Genomic DNA, 25,738 nt, shown 5'->3' on the forward strand with positions numbered 1-25,738 from the left:
TATGAACAAAGCCACAGATACATATCTAGTGTTCCTCCTCTATTTATTTTTAAATTAAAGATCAAAGCACTCATGGAAAGCAAAAACAGAGTTAAAAAGAAAACTCTTATTTCTTGATAAGATGAAATGCAATTTAGCCCAAGGCAGAATGCATAGAACTGCTGATGTGTAAGCCAACTATCATCTGTTTTTCAAAGTGGGACAAAATGCTTTAGGAGCTTCTGTAGTATGTAAAGACCTGGATGAGGAATAAACCATTGCCATAGTTAATATTGTGTACAGTACATCTGCATGAATATGAAGCCAAATCAGTGAGATTTAGCTTGCTTTGTGCATTCAAAGAAGTTTTATAAATATATGCTATTTAAAATAGAGCTTGTGTGGATATAATGGATCAGATTTCCACCATACTGCTGCCTTATTTGGTAACTGTAGTCAAGCACTCCTGATTTCTCCTCCAACATAAATTTATCAAATAGCACAGCCAGTCACTAATCAGCATCTTAATGTCCACCAGCAAATTTGACACAACTCCCCTTCACCCTCAGCTAGAGTTTTAGTAGCTCTATTACACCAGCTGTGGCATACTGCCTTACTTTTTATTTGTAAGGAGAATGCAAAGACCAAAAAGTATTCTCTTGGCAAATGTTACATTTAATTCACAGGAGGTCAGCAGGGCAGGCTGGAAGCGGGTTGGTGACTTGGTTGGGAGTGCCTGGTGCATTCAGAAAGCAAGCTGCAGTTTAAAATGCAGGGCTGAAATGCAACTCTGCATTTTGGAGTTCTGTGCAAGTCCTACTGGAAGCAGTGAACCTGCCCTTTTTTTGCTGTGACTTTTCACAGTGACTGAACTACTCCCCTCAGATAACTGCGGGTGGCAGGGTGGTGGCTCATGAGAGGTGGAGTTCTGTGGTGGTGGACAGCAGTGCTGCACCACAACCCTATGAAATGGGTGCGTCTTCAGCACATGGGAGGCAGGGTATGGAAGATGAGATTTCCTTTGTAATACTTCACACTTATGTTACACACTCAGTATATGTGCAGGAAAAGAGACAAAGAAGATTTAAGAAGCTTTACTATCGCCTACCCTTACTAACACTAATCAAGACAGACCCATGTCTCCTCCATCACAGTCAACATGGCATGTAAAGATATTAAAACAACTCTGCACACACAAATACACATGCCTTACCTATTAGGGCTTCAAAGCAGTTGGCCATAGCATGGCGGAGATCCGATTCCCTGCAAAGGTCTGGCCCATGAGCATAGAGCATAAATCGATCTAGCTCCAGCTTCTGCAGAATATGTGGAAAGAGATAAAACCATGGTTTTAGAAGTACAAGAGTACCAGGTCTAGTCACCAGAGTTCATGACACTACTATGCATCAACTGGGTTTGAGGGAACTTTGAAGCTTTTCTCCATAGTTTCAATTCACACACATATGCTAAAATTAGAAGACTTCATATTTATCAGAGGCAAGCAACTAGAGTTTGATAGCATGGGAACGCTAGGAATTATCAAACCAAATTCTCAAGGGAAGCTAGATCAAAAAATTTTACTAGGGAGATTTAGGAATGAGTTCACGATGGGGGCTGAGGGTGTCACAGAAAAATAGGCTTATACCAACTGGGTGGTACAATGTGCTTTGTTTCTTGCTGGCAGTTTGCCCTCATGCAATTTCCTTTCAGAAATACCAAAGGGACATTCAAAGGGAGGGAAGTTAACACTAAGGAAAAAGATTCTGTCTACAAGAATAAGATAAAGCAGAATAGTGAGGAACAAGAACTCTGGTAGACACAATCCACTGAACATCTGTTTTTTCCTTTAAGAGTGTCAACAAGTGGCAGTAACAATGGCCTCTAGGCACTGCAAGCAGAAGACTTGATATTTTAATCCACAGTGCCACCTATGTGCATCATTGACATTCATCTGTTGCCTATACCATAGTTGTTCCTGCCAGTCAGAATCTCAGGTAGTGAGTCAGATATCCTACATATTATCTGATAATCCTGCTATAGAAATGCAGGCAAAAGCCACTAGATTCTCTTTACATAGTCATCTTCATAACACAAAATCATTACTGAGATTTTTAAAGAAGAGATTTCTCCATCTTGCAAAGTCTGTATGAGAGTAGGGTCTTCACAACCGTGTGTAAGTTTCTACTGACGAATTTCTCATCAACTTTCAACTGCATCCTCCTGAAGTATATTTAAGATGTAAAAAGGAAGACTATGTTGTTTGAGGTGCATGGTTCAGACACGCTGCAATTGGAAAAAAGGAGTGTTCCATTTTCAATTAATGAGAGCCTATTCACTGATCCAGAACACAGGACATTAGCTCTTACTGTGTTCCACTGCACTTTTAGAGTGGGGAGCACCTGTTATAGTCAACATAAAAATGGAACATTAGCTGGTTTATATCAAATTTAAACTTCTCACAGATTATTGTCATTTGCTCATGCTAACAAATGTTGTTTGAGAGTTTGCTTTGTCTCCCCCACCTCCAGTGGCTTATTGCTATTTCCAGAGCTTGCATTCAGCTTTTTTTTCCTCATGTGTTTTTCTTCTCATTTTATTATCAGAAAATGTTTCAGATTACTTTTAAAATTTCTGCTACAATGCCCCTTAGAAGCTACAGAAATTTATCATTTGATTCTCAATTAAAACAGCATTCCACACACAAGAGAAGTTGAGGAGCTGAGGATTATATTAAGTAAACTGAACGCAACATGATACTGGAGGGAATAATTAAAGGGGATGAAACCAGGAACATTGTGTAAGATATACAAGAGGAAAAAAGGGTAAGTTCAGAAATGAGGAATACATAGATAGCTAATATTTACAGTTACATCTAATACAAATAAATACAATTTAAAAAATGTTCCAAAAAAAATCAGGAATTCTCCATGTACAGTGATAAAGGCTGTGAACAGACTTTAAGAAAATGTGAGCTTTTGGATGCAGGTTTTTCAGTAGTAGCACGAATTCAAATGTCAGGCAGTTCAATACCATATTTGTAGAACAAAACCCCAATCTGAAAATTTCAATCAATTCATGCTTATTTAAATTATTAAAGAAAGCTTTGGAAGAAAATTATTGTGTTTGCTCCCCTACGCTGTGCCTCTCCTGAGAATCAAGCAAAAAGATGATGTTTTAGAAATCATATATTTTTTCCCCCAAAATCTCAAGATTGGATATGCTTATTTAAATTACTGAGTGAACATGAACAGAGAAGATTAAAAGAGCACTTGAAAACTATCAGCAGTGGACATGTATGCATGCATGCACAGCTTAATACATGACATCAGTAAGTGTCAGACTGTTTTCTTTAAAAACACTCCAGCAAAATCAAGTATGAATAAGGGAATACCAGATTACCTACAAACAGAGACTTAATAAACTTTCTACATCATATTCACACCCTCCTGTATCATGCAGAAATGAAAAAGGTTCCGTCATTCACAGAATTAGATGAAATAAAATTCTGAGGCATCTCAATTTTCCCCATGAGATAATACAGTTTTCACCAAAAGCCTAACATATTTCTCTTTCATAGTTCACAGTGAATCTGAAAATTACTGTGGTTAGGAGCAGGCAAAATTATTATTTCCCTACTTTCTCTACCACCTGCTGCCATATTTTCCCTATGTTTTCTAGCAGGAAGTCCTTTTATAGAACGACCAGCTTGTTTCTTTTTCTTCACTAAATTTCTACCATCAGCTTCATTACCTGTGCAATATGAAGGTAAACATACACACACCTTCAAGCACCCTAAAAACTTATCCTTCTGCCTTTGAAGAAAACACTAAGTCCTACTTATCTTTAGAATCTACTTTCAAACTGAAAAGAGTTGCTGTATCCCAAATCTTGTACACAAAACATGGTAAGGATACTGATGTTCAAAGCAGGTATATCCCTAGTGCTAGGATCCATGGTATCCTACCTCTGGGTGTCAAATACAGAGACGTATAAAACTGTACCTTAGCCAACATCGCCAGGTGTTGGTTCTGTACGATGGCAGTGCGGTATGTTGCTAATCCTCCTTCCTCCAGAGTGGGAAACAGGTAGTACAAATGGACACTGGCAAAACAAATATCAGATCAGGTGCTGTCAGCATTTGGTTAAATATGCATCATGTGTGCTTCTAGGGAACAATGCCTTTCTCTCAGATCCTAGCTGGTAACACAGGTCCCTTCCCAAGGTGACAACTCAGCTTCTAATAAGGTAAATGATCAAACATTAAAACAATGCTCAGGAATATTTGACTGGATAGCACTGGCAGTAGGGGAGGCAGGGGGCTGTTTCTCTACTGGGCAGCACATATTCTCCAAATTCCTGCAACAACAATTCAGTTCCCTCATTTGAAAGCATCTACATAGCAGCAGCAGTGGGTTCAGCAAGGTTGACACCTAGAGGATGCTGAAGAATAAAGCACAAGGGAACAATTAGCCTTGAGAAACTGTGTGTTGCAGGCACACAATGCTTTAAAATGATACTACTGATTTAGGCTGGATGGAGCCAACAGAACTCAACAACCTCCAGCCTGTACTGTTGTATGAGAGAAAAGGCCATGGGTTTTAAGGGCAGTGGAGACCTTTATAGACTTTTAATAATGAGTAGCTAATGGCTAGTAGAGGCTAGCAGAGAATTGAGATATAAGGGCAGTTCATATAACAAACTTGCTTTAAGAGAAGCTTTACAGCAAACAAGACTACTCCCCTATTAAAAACAGCAGAACACAGCACCTCAAAATGGATTAGAATCTTTTTTTGTGTGGACAATGCCTGCCTCTAGTACTCAGGTGAAAGAGGCCCATGGAGATAACTGATAATATCCCTGTATTTTTCATCAATTTCAGAATACTCAAACCAGACCAAAACTGGAGCAATTTTTGACAAATTATAGGTTTTTGTTATTACTTTAAAATAAATTATATTTGCATTTGACTACTTTCTTTACATACAGACATTAAAGCCTACATGTAGACTGTAGCACTAATAACTGGAAATATAAGAACTCCAGCACATTTAATATTACCATTCAATGCTTTTTACTTGCAACTAGGGAAAAAAGAACCCATGGAAGCAAAATGGCATGCTAGGAAAAATATCTTTCCTTTTTAAAAAAAAAAACACAACAGGTACAAAGTTAACTCGTCTGTAGCTGAATAATCTCTAACTCCAATCAAATTAAAATTGCACTCCACGAAACAAGCTCTAGTTTTTCCTTTTGTAATCCTCCTTGTATCTTCAGCACTGAAGTAATTTTGAAGAGAGCTGCATGCAGCTCCAACCATCAGGCAGGATTGCAAACATACACAGTCATAAAGCAGACGGTGCAAAGCTTAATAAGCTCAATGGTATGCACAAAGGTGAAAACTGTTAAAGAATTCCCTATTTACCTTGTTAAGAACTCCACCACAGCATCTCCCAGAAATTCTAAACGCTCATTGTGGTTAATCCTGAAAAAAAAAATTTAAAATTTTACTATCAGCTAAGTGACATATTCTGGTTATTTACACAATACAATTAAAGACAGCAAATCAGAGCTGATTGCTAATCAGCCACGACAGACATTCTTGCGGCCTCCCCCACCCTCTCTGGGTTACAATCCTGTCCAAAACAGAACAACCACTACATAAATCTTGAAACTGAGGACTGACACCACCACCTTTGAAATTTTCATATGTTCCTTTCTGAGCTGTTGTCAAAACTTAACAAATGGAGAAAGGAAACAGTAACGCTGACTGGCACTGAGGTCAGGTTTCTTTTGTCCATCAGAGGGCATCAGGTGATTGAAACAGCCTGGCTTCAGTCTTGTACATGCAAATAGAGTAGTGTATGCAATTAATATCAACACCTGCAGAGTGTGAAGACTCTGCAACTGATTCATTGGTATGGCAAAGCTATAAGGGAGTAAGTAATTTCATTTTTCATCATAGCACCTTTAAATGCCCTATTTTCTGCAACTTCCTTTGAGATCCAAAGAAAAAAAAGGCTGTACAAGAAGATGCATTTGAAGATGCCATTAAGCTAATAGAATAATGTATTTCCTATGTTTTCTTTCTCTTCTATCACTGCTCCTGATTTCCCTTTGTTTTGCATAAAGTTTCATTTCCTCCAAGCAGTCTGCTTATCTAACAAAGGACTAACAGGACACAGCAGCTGAAAAAGAACGTGAGTTTGTCTTCAAATATATGCAAATTTCTGCTCTACACATCAAAGCATTTAAGTAGCAACATTTTGACTTCACACGATTGTAAAAGAATCAAGGCCATTGCCACAAGATTTTTTTTTTTAATTCAGAAGATCCTTCGCAACTGTTGACAGCTTTTACTGTAATTTGCACTCCCCCAGCAATTATACAGTAAATCTAATTTCTGAAATAGCAGGCCTTTGTTATGGGCTGAAAGAATTCAAATACCTCTGCTGTGTAAAACAATAAAGTGTGAGCAAAACTACAGCTCCTACACAGATCTCAGAAGTGGGATTTTATATTTTTATGTTATTTTGTGAGAATTAATGTGATTTAGCATTATGTCATGTTATCTTAAGAGGAGTGAAATAAGCTTGAAGTGGACTGTTGAAGAGAAGGGCATGGTCTAGCTGAAACAGCATTCGGGGAACACTGCAACAATAATTTATTCAGATTTGAACTTCTCCCATCCCCAAGCTTCCTCCAAAATGATCACTCTTAAAAGGCGTGGTTACAACACTAGTTAACTGAAATACACTCTGCCCTCCAGTTCATTTATGAGATTTCACATACAGCTGCTTCGTGCATTAGTCCTATGAGCTTTGTTTATTCGCTTTGGATAAACATGGTGCCTGTGGCTATAAACCACATCTTAAACATTATATATTCACACAGAATTCTTAGTGGTCATTTGAAGATTATTACATTACATCATTAATGGGTTTTGCACATGTCTTTAAATTGGACTAGTAAATCAGCGAAACTCACATTCAGTATCACACTCATGTTGACAAGATGCCATAACAGGAAGGTACTACTATGAGGAAACATGATGGAGAATCCAATTTATAGCAATAATAACAATAACAAAAAATTCTTATTTTTTATTCTGCAGAAAGCTAAGGTAGCCTTTTAAAAAGTCCTCCTCATTTCAAGCATAAACAAAAATGATAGAATTATCCGTGCAATCCTTCCTCACGAGCTTTCTGCAGGCATGACTAAACATTTATTATGTCACTGCTAATGGAGGTTCAGCATATCTTCATAATATAAAGTCAATTCAAAATGACTTTTCATTTCAACTGTTTACAAAAGCTATTACTGACAGTAAGTTGGTTACTTTTATTAAAGATCTCTCTCTGCAACAGCTTCCTACTTGCAAACATTATTTTCATTACCTGGAAGGAGCAGGATCGTCCTGTCCCAAACGGGACATAATATTTATCAGGGTGTTTATCCCTAGGAATATAAACAATACACTATTAAATAAACAACCACTAAGTCAATTTGAATAGGCTTAGAAAACAATTACTCAAAATGTTACTTTGTAACTGCTGCACATGGATCATCCTGTTATTTACAGGGTTTACTCACATCAAAAATAATCCTTACAGACGATCTCTGCCTAACTGATCGTAGTCCCATTACAGTACTATTGTATTTGTGCATTCAGAGAGCCAGATAAAAACACCATTTTTGCATAAAAAAGACATTTCAAACATTACATAAACAACAACGAAAAAATACTTCATTACAGCTGAGTATACTTCTAAGAAATATATTCTGTGAATTAAGGGGAATATTCTGCAGCAATTAGACCACATTAATAAGACATTTTTACAAAATATCCTCAAGTTTGATCGCCATGCCAAGCAGCAAATTAAGGAAACAATATTTGCCAAAAGTCAAAGAAAATACATCCTCCCATTTTTCATCCTTGCTTTTTCTCAGCTCTTTAGCTGCTGATTCATTTGCAAAATATTTTTTTTTTTCTTTAGAAGGGTCGCACTGGTGTCAGTGTATAACCATAGACATATTCCACTGAGGGGAATCTCTCAGAAAAACAATGGCCAAATAAATAAACAAAGGTTTTCTTACTGATTGAGGGTGAGAGAAAAACGGTAGTGGTGTTAACAGCATACCTTTTTTCCTCATGTGCATGTGGTGAACTTTTCTATCTCCATACTTTGGCTGTCGAATCCCACAGTTGGATAATGAATTTCTGGCATGATCTGGATTCATTCCAAAGTTTAAGTGATGGCTTGGATGAGTCATGGCAAGCTGTAGTGAAGCACAAACAGGAAAAAGAAGTCTTAGGTATATTTTTGCAAATAAAAGGAAAAAAAAAATATCCCAGACAGGTAGCTAATAATTGTTATTTTTTAGCTTGAAGAAAGGCTACAAAGTGATGTCATCCATCAGTAGCTTGGTTCCAGTAATTTAAACATAGTATATACTATTTCAGATGTCAGAAAGAAGCAATATTTATGCCCAATCATCAGTTTAACTAATTAACTTTCAACAAGTTTTCTTCTTTAAAGAAAAATTAGTTTAGAAGACAAAAAGCATGAACTGTCAATTTGCCCTAAGAATTTTGCTTAGCAGCTTTGCTGACCTGATTTTAATACATTTGCTTATTTAAACATATATTCACTCTAACATTGCAGGATAAATATTCATATTAAAACTATGAACAAGTAAGAGCTTCTCCACCATTCATATAACTGATTTAGGTTACTTAAATATCTATAAAACTTTCCTACTTCAAACAAACAAAAAAAAGTATGTCTAACATGGTTATTTACAGAAGAACTTTTCATGACTGTATGTGGCCACTCTTCAACTGGAACTGAACAGCAATGGCAGGACTGATCTGTTTTGCAGAATCATAGAACGGTTTAGGTTGGAAGGGACCTTTAAAACTCATCTAGTTCCAGGCCCCTGCCATGGACAGGGACACCTTCCACTAGACCAAGTTGCTCAAAGCCCCATCCAACCTAGCCTTGAACACTTCCAGGGATGGGACATTCACAACTTCTCTGGGCAACCTGTTCCCATTTGTATCATTCTTCCACCTGTTTCCATTTATACCATCTAGCATTATCAAAGCTAACTCTGCTGTTGACTTCACCACTACAAAAATGGCAGCAGTATATAGAACTACAGCTAGCTTTTATGACTCCACCCTGTAAAATCATGTATTTTCTCTTTCACACAGGCACACCTAAAGATAACATGCATCTATAAATGTGTACACACACCTTATATATAAATCAAGAGATACACTGGCAAATTCAAGCTGCAGAAAGTTACTTCTGAAACAAGTGAAGGACTAGTGATGTGGGCTGTGAGCAAAGACATTACAGTAGTTCATTCAAACATTGTCTACGGCTTTCCAAAACAGTACTTAGGGAAGGTTATTTTAATTTCGTTAGAGAGTAAAATTACACCTAATCAACAATAAGAACTTTCTCCAAGTCCTTTTTAATTCCTTGCTAATACTAATAAGTTTGTCATATATGCACATTCTCAACTTCTGCTTCATCTGAAGTGGATGAAACATTTCCCTGAATAGCTAAATTAGTGTTATCTTTGTTGCCCAGTCTGTACTTTAGAAAGTATACATCCTGATGAAACAGGTAAAAATCAATGCAGAATTATCAAATAATCTTATGCTTATAAGCAATATGCTTAAATAGGCGACTGATGTTATATACATTTTAAAAAGCTCATTCTCTTCTGGAACATGTTTATAGGTTTGAAATAAATTTGCATAGGGATCAAGCATTAAAAAGTACTTTTATTATAACTAAATACTAAAATTACTAATGCTGGCACACTTGATTTTATGGTTTCTTCCATTTTCAATTGCAATTTGCTTTTTGGTTTGCATGTTTGGTCTCAACACTTTGAAGATTTTCATCACTGCATTTTTATCTTTCATATTAAAACTATGGCAGGCTGCAGACAATCAAATCCACTAGATGCTCAATGTCTAATGTAACTTGCAGTAGGATGAACCCTGTAAAATTGGTTCTATTTCTAGAAACAACTTCTAGAAAACAGAGAAGCTATTAGAACACATTTTCCCATAAGCCTCTGCTTAATATAGCTCAGGAGTAAAGTCCCTACACGCATACAGAAACTGCATCTTTTTAACTTAGAGAAAATTCATCTTTCTCAGCCCCAGTCAGTGGAGAGAGCTGATGCTCATTTCAGGGGGAAATCCTGAACAGAAGTCTCAATTTTCGTTCAGTAACTTCAGGAAAGCACACAAGGGAAAGGGGCCACCACCCCAAAAGTCAGCCTTTAGACCTGATCATTTACAAATAAGCACTTAGACAAATGACTGGTCATGTAACATGTGTGTATTTAAATATGGAATTCTCCTCTCTTCGGTTCCTGCCCTTGTTTGTAAATGCAAAAATTTCATCACATACTTGCAGAAGTCAAGAGCTGAATTTTGCAAATTCCTTTTCACTAGCTAAAATGCAAAATAAAAGGCAATGCTAAAGTTATTAATTGGAACAGCAGACTATAAAAGGAAGAAGCAAGGCATGTATGATCATCTGCATGTTCTTCATAAATATCTAAATAAAGAACTTAGAAATAGTAATGTACCTGACAATCTTTTCAGTAAGCATACTTCTGTCTTTCTAAACATTACAAGCAAATCCAGACCTGCCACTGGAGCAAAGGTAGGTGTATCCCTACCTGCACAGCAGATGTCTCTATTTAGAAGTCTTTGGAATAATTGAAACTTTTGAAAGATTGCAGTGCAATCGAGTACATCCAAGTTGTGGCAATGCAATGCATTTCTTCAGTTTACACAGCAGTCAGGGTTATGGATAAACTCTATATTATTAGGAGGACAAACCAGCAAGTAGGGTTTTTTATATATCTTACCTGCAGCAAGCATCTATCTCGAAAAGTATAGCCTATCAATTTGTCCAAATGCATCAGACACTGATGGTAGCGGACATGGTGGGTGAGAACAGGAAGCATCATCGCATGCTAAAAAACATCAACAGAAAAAAAGCATTCAATTTCACTATACAGAGTATTCAGTTTTGACTAACCTATGAATACAAACATTCTCCATTTGTCACAACACTAAGTTTTACTGGCTTGTTTAAATGAGAAAAAAAAACAACAAACCGCTATTTCCCAACCTTCATCATCAGAGCACTTAACTAAATCACATTTCTCCATCTGTATAATCATAATGGAGACACCACCCGACACAGACTAAATAAATAAACAGAACTACAAAATGGTCTGAGTTGGAAGTGACCTTAAAAATCACCTAGTTCCAATCCTGCTGCTATGGGCAGAGACATCCTTCACTAGACCAGGCTGCTCAAAGCCCTTCCCAAATACATAAAATCCAATACATAAAGCCCCATCCAAACACATAAAACCAGTCTTCTACTGAAGTCTTTTGAAAGAAGCAAAAAATATCTGGTCACCAGTAACTTCAAATTTCAATAAGCCATTACTGAAATCAATGATGTATGTTTGTACCTTCTCATTTAATGCTCTGTGGTTTTAGGTTAGTACCAAAGATGAAGAAAGATCATTTCCCCTCTGCCTCATAAAATTAAGGAAGATGCATCACTTTAACCAGCTTTCACCAAACAATAGTAGCTACTTGATTTTCAAGCACAGTTGTTAGTGCCTTGTTTCATTTCCTTCTGAGGAAGAATTAAGGGCTTTCTGAAATGCTGTAGTCTGGCATTTCCAAGCGTAATGTGCTAAAAAAAAAAAATAATATCTGAAAGGTTGCTGTTTGATCATCTAGGAAACAGATAATGTTTTTCTGTTAGGGAAATTTTCATAAAAATTTAACTAAGTCTATGTTGCAACAACAAAACTCTCCCCTTTTCCTGTGTTTTAAAGCAGGAATATTACACTAATATTGACTTCAAATGGAACTGGGTTGAAATAAGCAAGTACTACAGTTTATCAGTATAGCAGTATAGCAAGTATGATATCAACATCAAAAATACTGCGTAAGAGTGAAAAGTAAGAGTTATAGGAAAAACGTCAGTTTAAAGAATTTCATGCATACGATCATTTTTGCGACACTGACATCAGATTTAAGTTCTCCTTATCATTCCAACTACTGACATGACAGGAATATATTCAAAAGAATGATGTGTTCTAAGGGAATCAAAATCTGAGGGCTATCACTATTAATTGCAGAAAAAGGAATGTGTATGATTACAGAAGAGGAAGGTTCATTGTGGGCAGAATCAAGAAAAGCAAGCGTATAAAGCAGATTATGTATAATTTATGGAATAAATGATGTTACGGATTTTTGCATGTCATTAAAGAACCACAGAAAATAAAATCTGGTGAATGTTACAGGGTTGAGAAGTTAAGAATAAACAACGGCAATACTTTCTGCTTAAGGAAAGGACTGAAAAATTCTTGAGAGCTGAAAACAGTTGGAAAGTAATCACAGAATCATTTATCATCGAGTCCAACCATTAACCTAATTCTGCCAACTCCACTACTGTACCATGTCCTCAAGTGCCACATTTACATGTCTTTTAAATACCTTCAAGGATGCTGACTTCACCACTTCCCTGGGCAGCCTGGTCGAGTGCTTGACAATCCTTTGGGTGAAAAAAATTTTCCTAATGTCCAATTTAAACTTCCCCTGGCACAGCTTGAGGCTCCTCTTGTCCTATCACTTGTTACCTGGGAGACGAGGCCAACCCCCACCTCGCTACAACATCTTTTCAGGTAGTTGTAGAAAGCAATAAGATCCCTCCTGAGTCTTCTACAGACTAAACAACCCCAGTTTCCTCAGCCATTCCTAGTAAGACTTGTGCTCCTGACCCTTCACCAGCTTCACTGCCTTTCTCTGGACTCACTCTGGTACCTCCGTGTCATTCTTGTAGTGAGGGGCCCAGAAGTGAACACAGTATTTGAGATGCGGCTTTACCAGCATCCAGTAAAGGGGGATGATCACTTGCCTTGCTCTGCTGGCCACACTGCTGCTGATGCAGGCCAGGATGCCACTGGCCTTCTTGGCCAACTGGGCACACTTGCTGGCTTGTACTCAGCTGGCTGTCAACCAGCACCCCAGGTCCTTCTCTGGCAGATGGAACTAACTAATTAGCAGCAAGAAAAAAACCAAAACAAAACACTTGTCTGGATCACTGAATGGCGGCTGAAAAATGCAAAAACATTCCAGGTAAAGAAATTTTATTTTGTTAGCATGTTACTCATTTAGAGTTTTCTTAGGGTAATCTGTAAGCTAGGGGCACATCCTTCTTAACTCCATATAAACTATACAGGTATGCTTCCTATGCTTTCCTTCTGAGAAGCAATTTGGGGGCTGGAGATGGGTTACACCCAACAAAAAGCCAACCCAAAACTTGTTTCATGGGAACTCTGCTTCCCTGCCTGTTTATATATTCCACTACACTAGGCAAAAAAAATGTCCCCCAAGCAAGGTTTAATACTATTTTTACCAATACTTGTAGCCCTAAGTTTGAGGACTGAAATACAAAGTTTTAGATTTTTATCAGCTGTGGTGCATTGAATGAAGAACTGACATCTCTCTGGGAGCACACAGAGGGCCTTTAATTTGATTCTTGCAGTTATATTGACCAAGTGCTGCTTTCATGGCACTAAATACTGGATTGAGTCAATGTGCATCAAACTGGATTATAGCTATTTGATGTTTCTGATGTTTTACTTATTTATAGCTTTATGAGAAAACAAAATACATGCTTTAAAAATTCCATTAGGCTGAAGAATGACTAGTGATTAAAAAAAGTCTCCTGAAACGATATGGCCACATCCCATACCGTATTTGCATCTGGTTATAAACATACAAGTAACTTTTTTCCTTTTCTGCTCTTTTTAAACATATGTAATTTTAACTATGATGCTGCATGTTCTTTTCTTGCTGCAGCTGGCACGGCAAGGCAGGAACTCTCTCAGGTGCCCCAGCTAGTACCACCATCCCCCAAGGCTGGAAGACAATCCTGACCTGAAGCTACTAAGAAGAACCAGGTGAGCTGAAATATTTTGAAATGCCAGATTTCTCACCTGAACACTTAACACTGCCGTTGAGAGCACACCAGTAACAATACTGGCAATGATGGGTGGCGGTGGGGGAGGGTGTGTGTGAGGTGTATCTTCTCAGCATGGCCCCATTAGGCCAGACTGCATAGTAAGCGATGCCCAGCTTAGTGGCTAGTAGTGCACTTTATCTACTGGACAACTTCAAGTGAGCCTGGCAGGTAACAGTGATTTGACATTTTTGGAATACTTCACTCACCGTTTTTCCTCACCCTGCAAGTGGTTCACTTCTGAGACTGCAAAGACCAATGTCATTACTGCTATGTGGAGCTTAACTATAAGCTGTTAGAGTGACTTGAAAGAGCTTCAATCTTCCAAACTGCAATGCTTTTAAAAAGTATTAATTTTAAATCACTGAGATTTAGTTCTGCCCACAGAGTTGATTTATGCATATTAAGTTTTAGTTTTCTTTAATCTGGAAGAAAGCATGTAGCAACAGCAGCAATCTTTAATTTTACAGATACACAGTTTGCCTACTCTTGGCCTCTCAAAGAAATCAAATCAAAGGACCTTCATACCAGAACTGGCTGATTTAGATGTTATGCTGCAGATGGGAACAAAAATGTGAAATAGCTTCACTTTCATCATTCCCTCATGTTTTGCTGTCCTTCAACAACAAAATGAATCGAAGAAGACATTAACAGATGAATCACAGAAGATATTATGAATAACACAGAACTGTTTCAAAGCTCCTAAATTAGAAATTTACACTGCTTACTTAACCTGTAAAAATAGATAGAGTTCACGATAAAAATTAGAAAAGGACTGTAATTTTCCTAAGCAATGTGAGAAGATACTGTTACACTATTCTCTTTCTTCAACTTCAGAAGCAATAGCAGAATCACAAGAAATGGTTCAGACAGAAGAAAAGCAATTTAGTTATTAGCATTCCTCTCCTGTAAGAATTTCCCCTTTGGCCTTATCAGATTTTGAAGTTAACTGTTGTAACAACTTGAATTTTACTAATCAAATATTATATTAAAAATGCACTTATTTTTACCATATCACAAAGCTGGTGGCTGTCAACTACTTCACAATAGGATCTGCCAGAGATCTGTACCTTGGAGATGTCATGCATATGGAATGTAATATCTGAAAGGTGACCATTCTACTGATGATCACCTGTTTTAATCCAGAAGTTAGTTATCGTGGAGTTTTTTCTTTCTTTTCTTTCAAGTAAAAAGATATTTATGTTTCAATGTAAAATTTGTTTTTTAAAAAAATCTAAATATAAAAATTTATTAAAATAAAAATATTTAAAACTAACCCAGCTGATGAAGAAGCCCCAGGAGCTCTACATAAGATTCAACATTTGGCTAATGACCAGCATCCAGATGACCATTCCTATCCTCTCTTCCTTGTTCTGATCAACCAGTGGCAAGCAATCTAATATTTTTAAATAACTTTTTCTGTGTGTGGATGGGAGACTAGAATAGTTCCTTAAATAAATACATCTTCAGGCAAGGGTATTAATTCCATTCTTCAGCACAGAATCACAGCAAACCCTTTCAAGAGATAAATGGCAGCTATCAAGGAAGTAGATCAAACATCTCTCAGTTTAGTCACCTGGCAGACGTCAGAACGTATCCCTGTTTTCCAGAATCCCTGGCTACTCAACTCGACGGTCACTTCACGTCTCATTGTGTTCTTCTGACGAATTTTCTGCAGTGCTTCCTAAACAGGGAGAGAATGGACCTGTTGCGAAGGACGTTCTACAACAAAGCAGTATTAATGCATGAGTGCCTCCACAATATCCTTTTAAGGTTCAATTTTAGTGAGCAGTTTCTAAGACTAGACCAAGTCTTGTAGTTGCTAAGCCATAGACTTTGATGAATGTGCTGGAATACAGCACAGACAGCAGTTTTGGTACACCAAAACTAGTCCTGGAGCCTATAATGATGAAATCTACTAATACAATTTCAATTCAAAAAATAAAATAAAAATCTGTTTTACCTTGACCACTGGCTGTTTGGTTATTGTGTAAAAAGTTTATTTGCCTCAAGAAATTATGAAAGGGACAGAACCATTAAAAGATCTTCACAGAATTATTAAAAGAATTTTCTGTAAAAATGGAATGAAAGAAAACCAACTAAAATAAATCATCCCTGGATCAGGATCTGGTTCCAATACTACACAGCCCCCCAGGGATGCAAGCTCCCCACGCAGCATGCACTAATGGTAAAGACTCCCTTAGTGCTCTTCCTTCTTCAGAGCACAAAACTTTTCAAAGCTACATCCTTCCTCTCTTCCTCATTTTCACTACAGGGCATTTGCTCAAAGCTGTCTCTTCCAAGCTTAAAATCTGAAGCCTGTGAGCACCTCTTGGCAGGAACAGGCTCCGTCTTCTGTTCCAAGAGGAACATCCAAGAGTGGTTCCAAGAGGAACATCCATCCAGATTCAGATTCATCAAATCTCAGACAGCTCAACACTAAGATATCGAGGGCAGGACATTAGTTAGCCCTGGCTCCTTTTATATTCAATGAAGGGCAATAAATGGCTTTAAAAAAAAATGCATTTCTCTTCACTGACTTCAAAGTGAGCCTTCAGATCCCAACTTATGCACCTGCTGTAAATGCTCAAAGTTAGGTTGGAGGAACAAAGCCCCCAGCACGACCTTGTCACAAGTAACATCTTACAATCTCACAGTAGTGAATGGCATTCACAGAGGGAACAGAGGTGCTTACAGCTCTGCAGCCCTTGTGCACTGTCTGAAATTTGCATTTTGAGGCTGTGTCATTGGGTATTTTCTGAGACATATACTACAATGTTTGCTAAAACATGCCCATACTTTCAGGCTCACCAGCTCAGAAGCACTCCAGTTACTCATAAGATTCATAGTCCTTAAAAGCCCATGTAAGAATCAGGTGCAGCCCTACAGCTCCTCCTATATTACTGGTACTTCCACTGGCAAAATGCATAGGTTATCTTCACATAAACCTTCCGCTTCAGGCTGATATGACTGATGGCAAACTACTTGATAAACGCATTATCCTAGATAACATGGTCTAGAAACAAAAATCAGCACACTGCACAGTAAGTGATAAATAACAAAGAAGCATTTTATCTTTTGAAGCAAAACGTCATCACCCTTCTACATCCAATCCCCTACAATTTTACAGCCATTAGCCATCTAATGAAAAGAAGTCCATAAAACGATGGTTTTCCCTTCTACTTGCTCTGAGTGTAGAAAGCTGCAGCAGACAAAACAAGTCTCCTGTATGGACAAAATGTTTTTTCCTTACAACTGTGGCACAGTTATGTCACAACATAGAATCATAGAATAGTAAGGGCTGGAAAGGACCTTAAGATCTCTACTTCCAACCCCCCTGCCATGGGCGGGGACACCTCACACTAAACCATATCACCCAAGGCTTCATCCAACCTTGTCTTGAACGCTGCCAGGGATGGAGCATTCACAACTTCCCTGGGCAACCCATTCCAGTGCCTCACCACCCTAACAGGAAAGAATTTCTTCCTTATATCCAATCTAAACTTCCCCTGTTTAAGTTTGAACCCATTACCCCTTGGCCTATCACTACAGTCCCTAATGAAGGGTCCCTCCCCAGCATCCTTGTGGGCGCCCTTCAGACAGTGGAAGGCTGCTAGGAGGTCTCCATGCAGCCTTCTCTTCTCCAGGCTGAACAGCCCCAACTTCCTCAGCCTGTCTTCATACAGAAGGTGCTCCAGTCCCCTGATCATCCTCGTGGCCCTCCTCTGGACTTGTTCCAACAGTTCCATGTCCTTTTTACGTTGAGGACACCAGAGCTGCACACAATACTTCAAGTGAGGTCTTACAAGAGCAGAGTAAAGGGGAAGGATCACCTCCTTCGACCTCCTGGTCACGCTCCTTTTGATGCAGCCCAGGATACAGTTGGCTTTCTGGGCTGCGAGCGCACACGGCCTGCTCATGGTCATTTTCTCAACAACCAACACCGCCAAGTCCTTCTTCGTAGGGCTGTTCTCAATCTCTTCTCTGCCCAATCTGTAGCTGTGCCTGGGATTGCTCTGACCCAGGTGTAGGACCTTGCACTTGTCATGGTTAAACTTCATGAGGTTGGCATCAGCCCACCTCACAAGCATGTCGAGGTCCCTCTGGATGGCATTCCTTCCCTCCAGCCTATCAACCGAATCACACAACATGGTGTCATCGGCAACTTGCTGAGGGCGCACTCAATCCCACTGTCCCTGTCAGCGACAAAGATGTTCAACAAGACCGGTCCCAACACCAATCCCTGAGGGACACCACTTGTTACTGGTCTCCAGCTGGACATTGAGCCACTGACCACAACTCTTTGCATGCAGCCATCCAGCCAGTTCTTTATCCACTGAGTGGTCCACCTATAAAATTGATGTCTCTCCAATTTAGAGATAAGGATGTCGTGTGGGACAGTGTCGAACGCTTTGCAGAAGTCCAGGCAGATGACATCAACTGCTCTACCCCTGTCCATCAGTTCTGTAGCCCCATCATAGAAGGCCACCAAATTGGTCATGCAGGATTTCCCTTCAGTGAAGCCATGCTGGCTGTCACCAAGCACCTTGTTGTTTTTCATGTGCCTTAGCATGCCTTCCAGGAGAATCTGCTCCAAGATTTTGGCAGGCACAGAGGTGAGACTGACTGGTCTGTAATTCCCCGGGTCATCCATTTTCCCCTTCTTGAAAACAGGGGTTATATTTCCCTTTTTTCAGTCATTGGGAACTTCACCTGACTGCCATGATTTTTCAAATATGATGAACAGTGGCTTAGCAACTTCATTTGCCAGCTCCTTCAGGACCCTGGGGTGGATTTCATCAGGTCCCATGGATTTGTGTACGTTCAGGTTTTTAAGATGGTCTCAAACCAGTTCCTCTCCTTCAGTGGGCCCATTCTCACAGTCCATGTGTCTGCCTTCCAAGACTTGGGGGGCACGGTCAGAGCCTTTGTCAGTGAAGACCGAGGCAAAGAAGTCAACACTGTGCTTTTTCCCTTGTTTACAAGTAAGCAAGCCAATGGCTTATTTAATATCAGCATAAATAAAATATTAACCAAGATGCTTGCTCATGCAACAGCATATACTATGCTTTACAGTAGTAATAAAAAACAGGTGCAATGTCAAATGTATCAAACTTTTGCTGCAACCAAAGCCACACAATTAGCAAACAGGGTAAGACTCAATGATCCTCACAGGTCCTTTCTAACTCAGAATATTCTATGATTTTATGAATCATCAGGGTTTCCAATCAACAGATGAAAATACACCATCATTTAATTTAATTCCATCCGGTACCAAAAAAGTTAATTTCTCCTCTACTCATTCTTTATGTAAGTTGTCCAATTAATGCCCAGTAGACAAGCACCAGACAAATTCAAAGCTTCAGTCCAAATAGATACCTGAGAGAAGACTGCTTTATTCTACATTTAGATTACTTTATTTTTCTGATTTTAATTCCCAATTGGTTGAGCATCTGCACTTAGGAAATGTTTTTTGCTCATCCCTTTAGGGAAGGGAAGGGGGCAGGGGGGAGAGAGATACGAAAGACAAAAATTCAACGAAAACCTCATTTTTCATTAAAGATTGTTGAACATAATAACCAGATGATTTTGCTTCAAAGATCTTAAGGAATGTCACTAAGACTGCCTAATAATTTACAGTTTAAAACATGCACAAGCATGGCAGTTTTTATCTCAGCAGAGAAATGTTTAAAATTATGAGCCAGTTAAAAGTGCACTTAGAAATAAAAAGTCCTTCTCTGAGCTAATTCTTGAAACCATTCATGGCAATAGCTAGAAAGAAATTACAGTTCTATAACGATCATTTCTATAATAGGGTAAAAAGCTTTCAGTAATTTGACAGCTAAAAAAGGGGAAAAAATAAATCCATTCACTAACAAGAAAAGATAAAAATAAAATCAGTGTTAACAGCCCGAAAAGGAAATCTTTCGTGAAGGATTTCTATTGTTTCCATAAACAGGGCAGTCATACGGCTTTGTTCCATCCAGAATTACTGTATTCATTATCAGTATAGGAAGGCCCACCATACCTCTCTCTGTGATAATTTCTGTTTATCAGCCTGTTTGACTTTGGGACTATTAGCCAACAGGTGACGCAGCTTCACATAACTCTTCCACAGCTTTTGGTATCTGAAGGACAAAACCAGAAAACAAATATTTTGGTCAATACAACAGTCTCTCACCTTTTGTCCTTATGAACACACCAGCTGTTAATAATGCACCCATATACACACACATTGCCTACAAGTATCTTTTTGCTCCAGAAAAAGATCTCAAAGTATCTTCCAAGAACATTGACAGTGTCTCTGCAGCTGTTCCAGTGGGGCAGACACAGGAGCAGACAGGAGGCAATAGTGTGCAGTGAGGTGAACAGCAAAACTCAGAGCAGAACCCAGGTCTCCTAGACACCCACCCATCCTCTCCAAAGGGCCACCTCTACATGTTGATAAGATCTGCCCACGTTCTAGGTGAAAACTCTCTATTCTCTCTTTTCTCAACAAGGTTTACTTACCATTCACTGAAAAGCAGTAGTGAACTTTCCCAGGAAGCGTCTGTCTGTACACTGTCTGAAACATTTCAGTGGAGCACATGAGGAAGAGCTCTATAAATCATGTGCAACATGAAATAATTCTGTGAACTGTGAAATAAAAGCTTAACTCCCTATGGGTTTGTGCTGAATGGAAACCGCAAGTCAAGTTTCCTCTGTGGTTAGCACATACTTAAGGTTTCTGTTTTTCTCCAACTGTCTAGCCTTTTCTAATTTTGGGGGTACCTAATTACACATGAACTTCAGTAACAGAAGTTTTTTCTCGGTGGTAGTTCCTCTGTGCTCTAGCACAGATTTTCACAAAACTTGTAAGAACTTACTCTATTATAATTATACACAACACCCCACCTTTACATTCAGCTGCAACTGACCAACAGGTTCAAAAGTTACTATGGGAGGAGTGACCAAGGGGATTATGACATTCCTAAGTACCTTGTGTCTTTCGGAAACAATGCTATCTTCAGAATAACTATCATCTCTGTAGAGTTTTTTAAAGAAAACCCATAAGCCCAGACTTCTAAGAAGAAGCAGGGAAGCAGAGGACAGAAGGAAAAAGTTTACCCAAGTAACTTATATCCTTTAATATTTACATTGTACAGATGACCCTCCTCAGCCTCACCTTAGAAGTGGTTTTAGTAGGAAGTTACAAAGGCAAAGCAGAAAATGAAGCAGCAGCTCTTCTATGATTTCATAATCTTCCCAGCATCCCACATTCTCAGGCACACAAATGGATCTTTTCTTACTGGCATTTTTTTCCACAGCTATTTCTCTGCAGCATTACTGAATGTATACTCTGCCTCCAGTGATGTTGATTTTTTTTTAGTCTACAGACATGTCTGAAATGGTCACGCCATAGATTTTTCTTATGTTCTGTTCTCCACATTTCTGCAATCTGCAGAACAGCACATCTATTTCTGACAAATTCCCATCCAAAGAAGAAAAATGAGCTAATGAATGAATTGGCTACACAGAAGATATAAATGCCATGAGGAGGTTTCAACCCAAACTCCAAAACCTGAAATTATTATATACAATCTATGTTTTACTACTAATGCTAACGTGGGTGGAAAAGACTTTGTTATTGCAGTTAAATTTGAGAATTAATAGTCAGATTACAATAACAAAAACTTTGTATTTGAACTGCATAAAAAAAATACACACTGGAGGAAAATCTTTTCTTGGCATTACCTATTTCACACATATACCAGAGTTCAGACTGAGATTTATGAAGAGGCCTTTCACAAAAACTACTTTGATGAAAAGAAGCACACCTAAATTATGTAAGCAGCTCTAGGAAAAAAAATATGAAATTTTAAAGAAAGTTAAAATACAGTGTGGGAAGAACAATTTTTGTGTCTTTATACTGTTTTCAATGCAAGGCACTAGAAGTTTACCGGTATTAAGTGATTTAGCATCAAAATAGAGGTGGTTCTTATGTTCTTTAATTATTTTACTTTTGTGGGTAAGAAAACTAAAAGATGAGGAAGATTAAAAGTCATGCTCAAAGCCAAAAGAAAATACGTTGCTTGGATAAGCACTCACTCTTCTCATTTCCCACAATACTAAATCTAAAATTCTCAGCAGGCAGTTGTAGAAGAATACATCTGTCATACATGCACATTATAACTGTTAGGGCCTCAAAACTACAGGTGAAATCCAATGTCCTTGAAAGACACAAGAACGTATGAGGAAAAAAAGGCAACTGCAACCATACATGCATTAGAAGTTTTATACTGCCCGTTATTCAGATCTCCAAATCACTGAAAAAGTCCTGTGAAATGTCAGAAATTAAGAAAAGAATTGTGAATAAAATCCAGCAATCACTTTTATGCCACTACACAAACCCACAGTGAAACAGTATTGCTTGCTTTGCCTGAAGTTCCAATTCCGCTTCCACTCCTTCACTACATTCCTCCCAATCTCTATAAGGATATAAAAGGTACAGAGAAAAGCAGCATGGATGCAACAGCTTCCAAGCTAGGAAACAGTTACATAGACTCAATTTTTCAAGGCACAGGAAGAGACAACTAAGTAGGATATGGTAGGGCGCAAGAAACAAATTTCATTAAGAAAGCAAACAGAAAATGGCTGGTTTCTTCCTTATTAGCTATAAGACCTGAAAAGCATTAAATCAAATGATCAAGTAGCAGCTCTGAAACAAGTGAGTCCTTTTTTATACAATTCACAATGGTGCTGGGAAAGTGATTACACTGTCATTAGCATAAAAAGATTCAAACAGTAATTTGTGAAATTTTGAAAAGGAAGTTCCATTCAGGGTTGTTAAAATGATCTAAATACATTCTCTAGCACAGAAGTCCATATATTTTGGAAGCCTGGGTAAGTATTTCTTCCCCTCTGACTTCTTGTTGCACTATTCTATCTGAAGAACTGGCAACTGGCCTTTCAGAGAAATAACATGGAGCTTGAGAAATCTTTTATCTGACCTAGAAAAGCCGTTTTCAGGTTGAGAAATTGCATACTGCACACGCATGAATTTACTTCAGCAGATCCTAAATGATGCCAGAAGAAGCTACACCTTATATTCTCTAATTTACAAAAGCTTGTGTCCAATGTCAGAAGCACTAAGCTGTACATTGGACTCAATTAGGCACATAAACAAACCCTATTTAAGCCACAAATGACAGCAGTAATGAGCTTGTGAACAAAAGATGTAAGGAAAAGCATCTTACTGAGGATCTCCAGCATAACTGAGTTGAGCAGGTCGTATTCCGAAGTGGACAATAATAGGGAAAGTAATTACATCAGAATTGAACTGTTCGCGGTCCAGTTGATCAATACGAACTGAGCTGGGTTTCTAGGAGAAAAAAAAAATACACTTAATTGACAATAGCTCCATGGAAAATAAACTGCCTGTAGCTGACACTATCCAAGAACCATAAAGCAACAATATTTCAAGTTTACTAAAATACACATAAAACTAATCATTATTATTATAATAAATGTTTGGCAATGACAATGTCTGAAATGAAGTTAATCAACTTAGCACTTTCAGTGAAAAAAGGAAGCATTTTTATTTTACAAGTCAGGAAATTTACAGTTAGATTATTTCTAAGAACTTAAAGCAAATTTCTTCAGTCAAACATCACACAGGAAATAAAATCAGGATTAGCATTCTGGCATCCAAGCTCCCACATGCCTGAGTAGTTCACTAAGATCAGGTTACCTTCTCTGATTTTAGTTCTGTTCCTGATTTCCCAAGCAAGTGAAGCCATTATTAGATCCATTCAATCACACCAACTAAACAGAATTTAAAAAAATCTGTCATGCTACTCTTAGAAAGGGTTCTTAGCCGATGTGTACAGACAGGAATACAGTCTTGTATGATGAGGGGACTTCTGTCCTTTTTACACTTCCAAACACAAGTTTGGGTTTTTTTTAGTTAAAAAGGACAGTGTAGAAAGTAGCAACTTTTGCTAAAAATACCTCTAAAAATACAGAAAACGAGTAACTGCTCCTAATAGGGGTCTTGTAAAATATTTAAAAACTCAGCTGAAGCTGCACAGCTTGTCTCCAAGTAAACATTATCTCCATTACCTGGCAAGCTGCTTTGTTATGTGCCTGCTTACTCCCCACTTTGCAATCAGCTAGATGAGGCCACTATTTTCTGCTTGCCTAAGGTTTCAGAAAAAGGCCATTACTTCTAGTTACCCGCATCTCAAAACTTCTAATTTAACACTGTGAATTTCTTGAAGATGTGTTTCAGAGTTACAGAAACAGCTCCCACCATTCTCTTCACAAAACAGTAAGAACTGTGTCAGGAATAAATCCTTCACCTTTCAAACCGTCTTGGTAGAACTGTTCACAGGAATTATGTTCTGCACGGATAAGCAAAGCCAACTCTACAAATAAAAGTAAGCCTCATCAGGTGGCCACATTTCCAATATATTCTAGAAAAACAAAAACTTACTTAAAACTTTGACATTCAGATAGAGAAACATTTTCCAAGGGAAAAATGCTTATTAGCTTCCCTCTGGACATGATGACTGAACATAAGGTTATACCTTCCCAGCCAAAGCACAACATGGAAAAAAAAAAGTTACCTCATGCTGCCTGGCCTAAAAAACATATTTAAAAAAGAAAATGCTTTTCCCACAGCACTTCCAATAAAAGGGTTGGGACAGAAAAATGTAATGAAACACATGGGGAGGATTTGTAGCAGGCAGAATGATGTTCTCTAAACCACAGCTTAAAGTCCTGAAATTTAAGTTCATCTGGTTTTGTGGCGTTTGAACAAAGCCAATTTCAGAAATTTTTATCTACACGAAAGCTATTCATTGGTTCTCCCCTCTTTTAACATTAACAATGAGGAGCTTCTCCCATCCCTGTCCCCCTCACAAAAGAAGCTTTCCTACACAACTACTCTATGAATTGAAGTGGCAAAATATAATTAGCAGAATGTGAAACAATAATTATATTCAATACACCAATTTTATATTTTTTTAAAATACAGACAACATTCTTCATATTTTTGATACTTAAATAGAAGTAAACTGATCCTCAAGAGCATGAAAGGGAGAAGAGTTTTCAATATGCCTATAGCAGGGTCTGTGTGAAATGTGTGGCTTCAGGATTACTCAAAACCAGACTATTTATGACACTGCCTTGGGGTTTTGTCATCCACAGATGGCCGATAACAACCAGGACAAAGGAACTCCTTTAAAATTTAATCACAATTGTTCCTTCACTGATGATTAAGACAAGGGTTGTAGCTAGACTATGCTTTTTTCCTTTAGCAGGCAAACACTAGCTTCCTCTCTGGTGCTGTTTCTGAAGTTTAATTGAACAAATAGCACCATACAGAAACATACAGTATAAATCATGCACCACAAAACAAGATGCAAGGAAATTTATCCCTGCATTCTTTCAAATGTGCTGTGAGAGGACTTCTAGTAATTATAACCTTGCTTTTAAAAATTTCATCAAAACCAAGGAAATTCTTACAGAACAGACGCCCACTACCTTTCTTTCCTACTCTAAACCTCATCAATCAAGGCTTTGCTGATATTAGAAGACAGGATGACATTGCATGCAGATGTAGTACAAAAGATGATAAAATACACATGTATTTGAACCAGAGAGAGAAGCAGCAATATTTTAGGAGGAAT

At 38.2% G+C, this 25,738-nt stretch overlaps 1 protein-coding gene across 3 annotated transcripts in view; it reads right to left on the reverse strand.

The window, feature by feature from the left end:
- The window catches only part of DROSHA (drosha ribonuclease III), a 71,804-nt gene that overhangs the window by 19,648 nt on the left and 26,418 nt on the right, over window positions 1–25,738 (reverse strand). For all 3 annotated transcript variants that reach the window (XR_009964582.1, XR_009964583.1, XM_062617693.1), the window contains exons 14-22: window positions 23,303–23,427; window positions 20,095–20,194; window positions 15,643–15,750; window positions 10,882–10,989; window positions 8,118–8,256; window positions 7,374–7,434; window positions 5,402–5,461; window positions 3,981–4,080; window positions 1,193–1,295 (exon numbers count right to left, since the gene is read on the reverse strand). Coding sequence is in view for 1 of the 3 variants with exons in the window: in XM_062617693.1 (XP_062473677.1) it covers window positions 1,193–1,295; window positions 3,981–4,080; window positions 5,402–5,461; window positions 7,374–7,434; window positions 8,118–8,256; window positions 10,882–10,989; window positions 15,643–15,750; window positions 20,095–20,194; window positions 23,303–23,427 (904 nt within the window). In the remaining 2 variants the exon portion in view is untranslated. The remainder of the gene's footprint in view (window positions 1–1,192; window positions 1,296–3,980; window positions 4,081–5,401; window positions 5,462–7,373; window positions 7,435–8,117; window positions 8,257–10,881; window positions 10,990–15,642; window positions 15,751–20,094; window positions 20,195–23,302; window positions 23,428–25,738) is intronic.

The sequence above is a fragment of the Pezoporus occidentalis genome, unplaced genomic scaffold, assembly GCF_034315485.1.
Source record: "Pezoporus occidentalis ecotype Australia unplaced genomic scaffold, CSIRO_AGI_Poc_V1 ctg2, whole genome shotgun sequence".
Classification (NCBI taxonomy): Eukaryota; Metazoa; Chordata; class Aves; order Psittaciformes; family Psittacidae; genus Pezoporus; species Pezoporus occidentalis.